This window comes from Hypanus sabinus, chromosome 1 (assembly GCF_030144855.1).
Source record: "Hypanus sabinus isolate sHypSab1 chromosome 1, sHypSab1.hap1, whole genome shotgun sequence".
Taxonomy (NCBI): Eukaryota; Metazoa; Chordata; class Chondrichthyes; order Myliobatiformes; family Dasyatidae; genus Hypanus; species Hypanus sabinus.
In genome coordinates this window covers 22,032,196-22,043,425 of record NC_082706.1, presented here as the reverse complement: position 1 = coordinate 22,043,425, position 11,230 = coordinate 22,032,196, and the positions used below count along the sequence as shown (strand labels likewise).

The 11,230-nt window shown below is 40.7% G+C and overlaps 1 protein-coding gene across 1 annotated transcript in view; it reads left to right on the top strand.

The window, feature by feature from the left end:
- Nucleotides 1-749: 749 nt before the first annotated feature.
- Nucleotides 750-11,230, top strand: part of LOC132391497 (anthrax toxin receptor 1-like) — a 245,149-nt gene continuing 234,668 nt past the window's right edge. The window contains exon 1 of the mRNA XM_059964801.1: nucleotides 750-971. Within this exon, the coding sequence (XP_059820784.1) occupies nucleotides 823-971 (149 nt within the window). The 5' untranslated portion in view covers nucleotides 750-822. The remainder of the gene's footprint in view (nucleotides 972-11,230) is intronic.

The following is an 11,230-nucleotide window of genomic DNA, read 5'->3' as shown; positions in this document are numbered from 1 at the left end:
TGTGGCTGTTCCATATCAGCTACACCAGAGCCTTGTTAGAACATTTCTAGGTTCACTAACAAGAGGTAATCCAAGATGTTTGTAAACCAAGCTCGGTGGTATAAACACACTTACGTAGACACAATCATGACACACAAAAACAGATGGGCTGAGAGAGACATTTATCCTTTGCCCGCTACTTTATCGTTAACCGTGCCCCCATCTTCAGCCACCACACCATTAGAATCTTAGTCTTCTCCACCTCTTGAATTCATTCAGTTTCCCCTACTTTCAAACCTCCCCCAATGCTCATCCCCCCTCCTTGCGCTGTTAACTTCACTGCTACTTGCCCCCCTTCTTTCCCTATCCCAGGTAGCCCCTCCTCTCTGACTCTCCATGCCCTCCCCATTCCTCTCCATTTTCCCACCTCATCTCTCTGCCGTTCCACCCCGGGACGGAAGAAGCCGACTTTTATTGTTTAATCCTTTTTGCCACTCGGCGGCGTTCTAGGTGAAGCCTCAAATCTCGACCCCCTCTTTCTCACTTAAATCCCCGTGGTTTGCTTCATTTTAAGAAACTTTGTGGGAAGTCTGCAAAACGTTTGTTATGCTGCACCCGTGAGCTTCCGTGTGTGTCCTGTTCCGAGGAAGCATTCTGCCAACTCAGTTTTCAGTCGGTCTGCTTTGTGTGAAAACTACACTCCGAGCATAAGGAGAGTGGAAGATATCTGACGCCTGTTCAACTTGATGCTCGGGGCTGACGTAGCAACCCTGATGGTGAAAACTTGCAGAAACACTTCTCGTTGCTTCCTCTTTTGTTGATCGTCTTCTCTTTGTGGAAATAATGGCATGCTCAAAGCCATGCTCTTTCGAGGCAATAATCAAATGCTTCTTGGTTGGAATACTTTTCTTTCTGTGCAGTGTTAAGAGTGCGGTGAACGATGGGGGTCCTTCTTGCTATGGAGGATTTGACCTGTACTTTGTTTTGGACAAGTGAGTATTGTTTTACTTTCTTTGTCCAGCGCTACATTGTGTTAAATCTCCACCGAAGGGAATTGTCAACTTTTGAGAAGTTGCAGTTAGTGGCCGCTTCTGTGCGTACTTTGGACTGATAACATAAAGACTCATTGCAATTGTCAATAATAATTAGCACTGTCGTTGCCATTAGCAAAGTGGGCAAAAGGGAAAAAAAAACTTTGCTAAGCTCGTTTGATTTGAGATATTTTTAATTAATTCGATTTGTAATCATTGAGGTTGTTGCCAGGACCCAGTTGGTCCAGAAGTGACAACTTTTGTCGATCAACTGTGGAAATATTAACGCATTGTCAATCCGTCTGTTTCTTAGTCGAGGCTGTCTTTCTCTCCGTTTCACCAGAATCAACTTTATTTATTGTTCGTTCCTACCCAATCATTAGCCTTCTCGGAGATCAATGGAAATCAAAAGAGCTTTTTCATACATCAACTTAAAATTTAACTTAACAATGAAAGGTGTTCTTAATGGGCAAGTTGCAGGGTAGCAATGCTTTGAACGGGCGAGCTCCACAGTGAAATCGAGGGGAAAATGTGATATGAGTGGCATCACTTCAACCATTTACTTTCTCATGACCGGTGTTGATAAAGGGGAAAATGGGTTTCAGGGTACTTTTATTTTGCTTACAAGGCCGTTTTTTTTTGTTGTTGAGGACTAATTACGTATTTTATCTCAACTTTGCAATGATAAAGCCGTCACTTTAATGCATGCCTTGAAAGACCAACAATGATTAAGCAACGCTTGGCACTGGCACTGACGACTGTGGAGGTAATTAACAAACACGAGGTTTCTTATTCAATCAATTTACCCTTCAACGTCTCTTTGCCACATTAGTCGAATTCTACTGTGCGAGGGCTACAGGGTATTGTCAGTTCAGATTTGGACTATTCTCCTAACCAATCCACGTATCTCAGGTTTGGCTGCGTCCTCCTGAAACAACCTCCAGAGGGCAAGAAAGGGATAGGGATTTGAATTATCCTATGCTGAAGTGAGAATAAGTCAAACAATCAATGTTTTAGTATTGGTAAACTAAAAAAGACATGTTTACTCTGAATCAGAGGGATTGGACTGTCAGAAGTGAATACTGTTTGGACACCTCATTTTTGTCCTGCTAGTATCTACCAAGATCAGTAATCATGAATTATAAAAGAAAAATCAAGGATGAGGCTACTTTGTTAGATCTTTGGAAAAAAATGCCTAATTAGTTCAATCTTTCTGCACTTGTTCTATACTCATGCAATAATTCCTTTCAGAAGTGTATATGCCCATTAAAGTTTCTATTGGATTAACTTTTCCCTTCTGCATTGAAGATTACACCAACTTGCTTTAAGAGCATACCATCCTCTGTTTTGATTCTTCTTCCATTCTTTAAAAGTGTTGGCGCATGGCCTAGTGGGCAAGGCATCAGACTAGTAACCTGAAGGTCACTGGTTCGAGCCTCAGCTGTGTTTGAGTCCTTGAGCAAGGCACTTAACAACACTTTGCTCTGCAAAGACACCGGTGCCAAGCTGTATGGGTCCTAGTGCCCTTCCCTTGGACAACATCGGTGGCATGGAGAAGGGAAGGCCTGCAGCTTGGGCAACTGCCGGTCTCCTATACAACCCTGCCCAGGCCTGCACCCTGGAGTTTTGAGAGAAGTTGTGGATATCACTAACAAATAACATTTCCAAAAGCAGAAGGCTCCATTGTGGATCAGGAGGAATGAATTGTTCTAGATTCAATTACCTGGTTGAATTGAAATGAAAGTTTTTGTCTTCAAAAGCATGCTGGTAAGAATGCTCAGGTTACAGTACTGTGCAAAAGTCATGTGTGTGTGTGTGTATGTGTGTATATATATACTGTACATAGGGTGCACAAAACGTTTGCATAGTACTGTATTTGTCAACATGGAGTGAAAAGCGAGTTTGTAAATCTGGCTAGAGCAAAAGATATTGGGGACGGTGGAGCACTGCTGGAGGGGTTTGGGACAGAGGACAGAGAAGGAATGCCAGGGGTGGGGGTGGCACTGGTGCAGACACACCCAGCCCTGAGACACTAGGCAAGGTCATTTGATTCCAAAAAGATGACTTATTGATTTTTTACAGAATGGCCCTCTGGTGCTTGTCACTCCCTCCCCCCTCCCTTCCCCTTTTCTGAACCACGATATTCCTCTCCCTGCCCCCTTCCCACTCTTAGGCCACAGTAGAGACCCATATCAGAATCAGGTTTATCATCACTCGCATATGTTATGAAATTTGTTTTATTGTGGCAACAGTACAGTGCAACATATGAAATTACTGTAGTACCATGCAGAACTCTTAGGCACCCTAGCTATATGAAGTTTGCACAGTGCTGTATATTCAGAAACAGAATCAGGTTTACTGTTACTGACCTAGGTCATAAAATCTGTTGTGAAAGATGACTATGAATGGAAATTATTTGTCTGTGGCTTGGATACCTTGCCAAGCCACTGCCTTTTACTAGATTTCTGTCTGCTATTTTTTTCATGGTTGACATTACCATAGGCCAATCCTATCAGTTACTGAGTACTCAAGGATATGGACACAAGGTTTTGTCTTTTTAAAAGCTACTATGCAAAAGCAAGTTATTGTTGTATTTCTCCCTTTCATGTCAAATGAAACCATCTCTTAATTGATTCCTTCACCTTTGTATCTCATTTATATTCACTAAAATTCCAGGTTTGGTTGTTACGGTTTGTATGCTGTAAACATCCCGGTTCACCCTGTAGTAAAATAATCAGCTAACATAAATTCTAGTTACATGAATGTGCCTATAACAACCTATCTCTATCTCACAGGGAAGATGTATTATTGTAAAGCTGATCGTAGTTCCTCAGTGAAGCTGTTTATGCTTTGAAGATCATAGTGATTATGAAACAAAGACTATGTAATACAGTGAATATTGACTTTGATACTTTGTGGGCACTGTATTGTCCAGTACATTATAATGTAACTACACCAATAATTATATTGTCTTATACAAAGCAAAAGAGTTGGTTATACACACAAAATGTTGGTGGAACGCAGCAGGCCAGGCAGCATCTATAGGAAGAAGTACAGTCTATGTTTCGGGCCGAGACCTTTCGTCAGGACTAAATGAAAGAAAAGATAGTAAGAGATTGGAAAGTGGGCGGGGGGGGGGGAATCCAAAATGATAGGAGAAGACAGGAGGGGGAGGGGTGAAGCCAAGAGCTGGAAAGGTGATTGGCAAAAGGGATAGACAGCTGGAGAAGGGAAAGGATCATGGGACAGGAGGTCTAGGGAGAATGAAATGGGGAGGGGAGCACCACAGGGAGATAGAGAACAAGCAAGGAGTGATTGTGAGAGGGGCAGAGAGGGGAAAAAAAAGTTGGTTGTTGACTTCAGGAGAGCACAAAGTGACCACTCTCCACTGAACATTGACAGCTTCTCGGTAGAGATCGTTAAGAGCACCAAAATTCTTGGTGTTCACCTGGTGGAGAATCTCACTTGGTCCCTCAACACCAGCTCCATAGCCAAGAAAGCCCAGCAACATCTCTACTTTCTGCGAAGGCTGAGGAAAGTCCATCTCCCAACCCCCATCCTCACTGCGTTCTACAGAGGATGTATTGAGAGCATCCTGAGCAGCTGCATCACTGCCTGGTTCAGGAATTGCACCATCTCGGATCACAAGACCCTGCATTGGATAGTAAGGTCAGCTGAGAAGATCATCAGGGTCTCTCTTCCCACCATTACAGACATTTACACCACATGCTGCACCCACAAAGCTAACAGCATTGTGAAGGACCCCACACACCCCTCATACAAACTCTTCTCCCTCCTGCCATCTGGGAAAAGGTACCAAAGCATTCGGGCTCTCACGACCAGACTGTGTCAGTTTCTTCCCCCAAGCTATCAGACTCCTCAATACCCAGAGTCTAGACTGACGTCTACATCATTTATTATTATATTGAAATATAATATTGTGCCTCTTCTGTGCCTATTGTCTTGTTTATTATTTATTAATTAATTATTGTACTGCCCTGCACTGTTTTGTGCACTTTATATAGTCCTGTGTAGGTCTGTAGTCTAGTGCAGTTTTTGTGTTGTTTTATGTAGTCTAGTGTAGCCTTGAGTTGTCTCACATAGTCTAGTGTAGTTTTGTGTTGTTTCATGTAGCACCATGTCCTAGAGGAACGTTGTTTTGTTTTTACTGTTGTTTTAATGAACCAGCAATTTATGGTCGAAATGACAATAAAAGGCGACTTGACTTGATGTATATTACAAAATAAATCAATATCTCAATCCAGGACTTAAGGCTCCAAGTTTTAAGTAAAATTTAATCTTGGCCACCGATTCTACCCCTCTTTCTGATGTCTGTTTGAAGCCAAATGAAACTTTTGCAACTTTTACCTTATATTTGACCTTGAATTGAGCTTTGATCTATGACCTGCACCATCACTAAGGACTTCCTGTTATGATATGTACCTAACTGTGCCACCTTCTACGGTTTAGATGTTCTGACTCTCCAGAATACCGATAGCTGGTGCAGCCCCTTTAAAGATTTAGGCCTGCCCTGCTAATTGGTGGCCATGTTTTGGTGCCAGGATTTTAATATTTAAAGAGTGGCTGAACTGGGATTTGGTGCTCAATCGTCAGCTCTACTTTGGATTCTTGTCTAGCATCTAGTTTAGAACCCTGTTCTTGTTCGTGTATTCTTGTATCGTGTCTCAATTCTAGTCTTGGATACTCCAGCACTTGGGTCCTAACTATCCCTACTTAGGTCTGTCATCACACTTCTTAATTCCATCTCTATTGCATCACCAGATTCTGTCCTCCTATAGCTCAACGAATGCTGAAAATCTCATTTATGCCTCAGTTTCCTCTAGTCTTATGCCATTATGACTTGCTTTCCTAAATTTTTTTTTATCCTCTGCAAATACCAAGTCATCTAAAAAGCTGTTATTGGCAAATTATCTCATAGCTATCAGTGCTTGGAGGCTTATTTTGAAATCCAGCTACACATTTAAAGTCCTGTCTTTTGTCTACTGATATCTTTTATAATTCTACTGACTCTCACATCTATCTTGACAGTACTTCTTCTCATCTTGTCATTGGTAAAAAATGCCCTTCCCTTTTTTCAGTTCCTCTACCTCTGGCACATCTGTTCTGATGATGATGCTTTTTCTTTCCAGTTCTGAGGATGGGACTTTCCTTTTCAGAACATCAGAGATCTCCTTCTTCAAAGAATGGGGTTTCCCTTCCTCCACTGTTGATGCATCCTCACCCACATTTCCTCCATTTCAAAGACATCTGCCTTCACCCTATCTGCCCACTAACTTAACAGGGATAGGGTTCCTCTTTATCTGCCACCACGTGAGCCTCCACACCCAGCACATCATCATCCATGACTTCCACCATCTACAATGGGATCCAAACACCAAATACATCTTTACCTCACCCCCACTCTCCAATTTTTGCTGGGATCACTCTCTTCGTGATTCTCCATGATTCCCTCCCATCCATTCATCCTTCTGCACTGATCTCCCTCTTGGCACTTATTCCTGCAAGTGAAAGAAGTGCTACACCTGCCCATTCACCTTCTCCCTCACCTCTATTCAGGGTCCCAAACAATCCTTCCAAGTGAGCCCATACACTTCACCTCCCAGTCTGTTGGGGTTGTGCACTGCATCCAGTGCATCTCGTTTGATCTCCTCTGCGTCACTGAGACTTGATGTGATTGGGAGACCACTTTGTCGAGCACCTTCACTCTGTCCACAGCCAACAGGATTTCCCGGTGGTCAACCATTTCAATTCCAGTCTCCAGTTATATTCCAACGTATCAATTCTTGGCCTCTTCTACTGCTGTAATGAGGCCACTCTCAGATTTGAGAAGCAACACCTCATATTCCATGTAGGTAGCCTCCCACCTGATGGCATGAACATCGACTTCTCTAACTTCTCTAACAAGTCTCCTTTGTTACTTTCCTTCAGAAAGACCATTTTTAAGACACTAGTTTTTTTTCCCTTTTCTCTGATTCCACAGCTCATTTTTATATTTCTATTTGTAATAACATTGTTGTTTTTTTGTGTTACAGGTTCTTCTTAAATGTGAAGTGTTATTATTGAGATCACCTCTATACATTAACTACTCCTTGTCACCCCTACCTTTAAGTTCCCTCTGTTTCTCTGTTCTGGAAATGCCATGAATCTAATGTAGTTTTGCAAAACATTTACATGAAACAAATGAGTGAGGAATTCAATGGAGGCTTTCCTTTCTTAGCTTGATACTTTGTTGTTTGGCATGAGTGTGGAACCTCAACACCATAAGGTCATTATTTAAAGCTAGGAGTAAAAAAGCTAGGAGAAAAAAAATTGATACTGCTGGGAATGTTACTGAGAAGCTTAGCAGTTTGTGCTGTTTAAGTATTTAATTGTTTGTGCATTCTGATGTTTTAGTTTTGCTTTCTTTTGCAGATATTAATTGGTTGCCCACAAAGTGTTCTCAGGTGTTTCTGAAAGACGTTAAAAAAAAAGACTTGCATTTATGTAGCACACTTTGTGGCCATGATTTTTGGTGTGCACTCACTAGTGGAAAGTAGGATGTGCAATGACAGTCTGTCATATCATTCCATGGCCTCCTCTACTGCTGCAATCAGGCTGGAGGAGTAGCACCTTATATTCCACCTGGGTAGCTTCCAACCTGATGGCATTAACATTGATTTCTCTAACTTCCGGTAATTGTCCTCCCTGTTCCTTCACCATTCCCCATTCCTGTTTCCCTCTCTTACCTGCCTATCACCTCCCTCTGGTGCTCCTCCTCCTTCCCTTTCTTCCATGGCCTTCTAACCTCTCCTGTCAGATTACCCCTTCTCCAGCCCTTTATCTCTTCCACCAATCAACTTCCCAGCTCTTTACTTCACCCCTGCCGCTCTCCTGGTTTCACCTACCACCTACCACCTTGTACTAATTCCTCCCTTCCTCTCCCACCCCCCCCACCTTCTTGCTCTGACTTCTTATCTTTTTTTCCAGTCCTGAGGAAACGTCACAGCCTGAAACATTGACAGTACTTTTTTTTTCCCATAGTTGCTGCCTGGCCTGCTGAGTTACTCCAGCATTTTGTGTGTGTTGCTTTGGATTTCCGCCATCTGCAGATTATTTTCATGTTTGTGCAATGACAATGCAAGTTTCCAGCTTCCTTAAGCGCCTGTAGGACCAACTGGTCTTTAGTGTAGAATTTTTCTTGCCAAGCTCTGCTCTCATTTTTGATGAAGTTGTATTTTTCTGAACTAATGATTAACTAAAAGATATACCAAAATGTGAGAAAAACATTGCTTACAATTGATGAGTGCATGAACTTGATGTTTAAGTGATGTTGGTGTTCTAGTGTTTGTACGGCAGCAATTGCTTTGGAATCAGAAGGTTATAGCTGTAATTCTGATTTGGCTCTGAATGTGTAAAGTTATCCGGCTATGCAATTCTCCCTCAGTATTACACTGGACTATCAAAGCTACTGATTTGGTGACCTACGCTGTTAAAATCTACTGTGATTGATGGATGTAAAAGGGCCAATAACATATTTTAAAGAGTGGGATACTTACAGTTTTATTTCAGATATATGGTACCTGAAGTAATTTACTTTTGGAATTCTGATCAATATGGTTAAAATGGGTATTTTTTTCTAAACTGATGTTTGTGCATTTTTTCAATGTTTAAACTGATGGATGTATATGCCTATAGAACAAAGGAAGTTGGCTGTAAAATCCTTTAGGGAACTCAAGGATACCACTGTTAGTAGATACATGCAGCGTATCATCAAAATTTCTTTAGGCAGTTTCATTGTTGGCCTATAAGGTGTTGCTTCATTTTGTAACTTTTATTTTATAACATTAAAAGTCTACTTGCTACTTGCCAACATACTTGCTAATGTTTCCTCACCATGCGAGGAGACATCATTGTGGTGTCCTCTGAGCCACAACTGTATTCTTATCAACCAGTTGATTGGTCCTCATTACAGAAACTCAGAAGTGTATGAAGACCAAGCATTCGAAGGACATGCTACAATTAAAAGCATACTGATGATGTTTTCTCATATGTTGATGAAACATTTGCAAATGTTAGGGTTAGGGTTGCCAAGATCAGAGAACAACTCAACTGAACCATCAGTCACCGGGCTACCCATTTTCCAAATTATTACCACTTGCTAAGTAGATTAGCACTTCATTGAGGTAAACAAAAATAAAGTACTTCATTGTTGTTTTAAATCAAATCTGCATTTCTTAGAACACAGGGAAATTACAATCAGTTAAAACATTGAATGGTAGAACATTAGGAAATGAGTCATCATAAGTCCTGATGAAGGGTCTCACCCGAAACATCAACTGTTTATTCATCTCCATAGACGTGGCCTGATCTGCTGAGTTCCTTCAGGATTTTGTATGTGTAACTAAGAACATTGAATCTTTTTCACTTTCTGCCATATCCTCAAACAAGAAAATATAGCCCATGAAATGCATATTCTCCACCAAAGCATAATGGAAGGCACCATTACATTCTTAAATATACTTATTGTGGCACACAATATAAAGCTAGGTGCAATTAGCATAACTGAGGGTTAATTTTAGACTAAACATTTATTTTCCATGTCAGGGTATAAATTTGAGTTTAATTTGAAAATTTTCATGATTTTGCATTCTTGAATTGAAACGGGCTTATTTAGTATTGGGAGAGAAGGATTACCTTGGTTGACATTGCAGAGTGGCTCAGCTGGTAAGCTGTATGACCATGGTCCAGTCCTGATGCTGGATGTTTTAGTTTCTTCTTCGATTCCATAGATATGTGAATTAGTAAGGTAGATGGCCACTGTAAATTGCTCTTAATGTGTAGGTGAGTGGAAACGGGGAGGGTGTTGCTGATGAGAATATGGGAAGAATAAGCTACACGGAAAATTAGTGGGGGAATGGGGTTGTTCTTTCTGGTGGCAGAGACCTGATGAGCTGAATGGCCTCTCTCGCTGTTGCAGAGAAATATGGACATGAAGCCCACTGTTTGGAATTACATTTTATAGAGCAGACTGTTTGCTCTATTTGCTTCATTTTGATGTTTCTGCTCCTCAAACTCCAGTGATTCTTGAGGAGCAAAGGTTGGAAGGGTTGACACTGAGCTGCTTGGAATCACGAAGGAATTCCATAAGATATACCCTCACATTTTTGAAGGGTTGAGAAAGGAATTGTAGAAAAGCTGTTCCTTTTAATGAACAGGTGGCCATGAATTTAAAATAATTCTCAAATAGGGTGGCAATAAAAAGCTTTCTCTTTGAATTCAGGATGCAATGTTCTACCTAAATACAGTGGAAGTTGACTCCATGTGTAAAGGTCATAGACAACAGGCCCTCTGGAGGCTCAAAGCCACCACAATGGCTTCTTTATCTTTTCAGAGAGATTATATAGTGATTGAAATATACTCTCCACATACTCTTTGACTTAGTTCTTTTGAAATTCTTTACTGTCAGTAACAAAATTGACAAAAGTTTCTCCATTATTGATTGCCCGTGTTAAAAACCATGTAATTTAAAGGTCAGATTTTGTTTTATAACCCAGAAGGTTGATCTCCATTATTCCCCCTCAGCAACATGTGTGCATGGCCACACTAATCGAATGCTCCTGTGCGCATAGCCTTTGCAGCTGGAATTTTCTTTTATGTAATGTTCTTAGAATTTTGAAATTATGCTATTAATTATGTGTTAATGAATATAATCTATAAATTTTCTAAATAATAAATGTACTTTGAAACATTTTAGAGCATCAACATATTTACATTGTCAGTGTTTCAAGTTACAACACTGTTACAAATTGTAACAATAAACACAGAATGGAAGTCAGTAGCTCATTATTAATAAGCTGCCACCCCAATAAACAGCAATGCCGTCTAGTCAAAGCATTATACATTTGCCATTCTGCCTGTCAGTTGTTTTGACTGGCTGACATTGTTTACTTGTGTTGTGATTTGTGGTTTTTGTTTGTTTGATTTCCATATTAGAAAAAAAAAGATTTTAAACAGCTTCCAGGCCATGTAAAAATTTCCTACTCAGAGCAATGGTTGGTCTGTGCGGCTATATATATATTTAAAAAATTAGAGGAAATGTTGTTCACAGTGGCAATAGGCAATCAACAATATGTAGTATCTTGCTTGGCAGAGTGCCCAAAATAATAAAAGTTTCCTATTGGCTTTGGATCATAAAGTTCATCACTAATGGGCTGACTTAT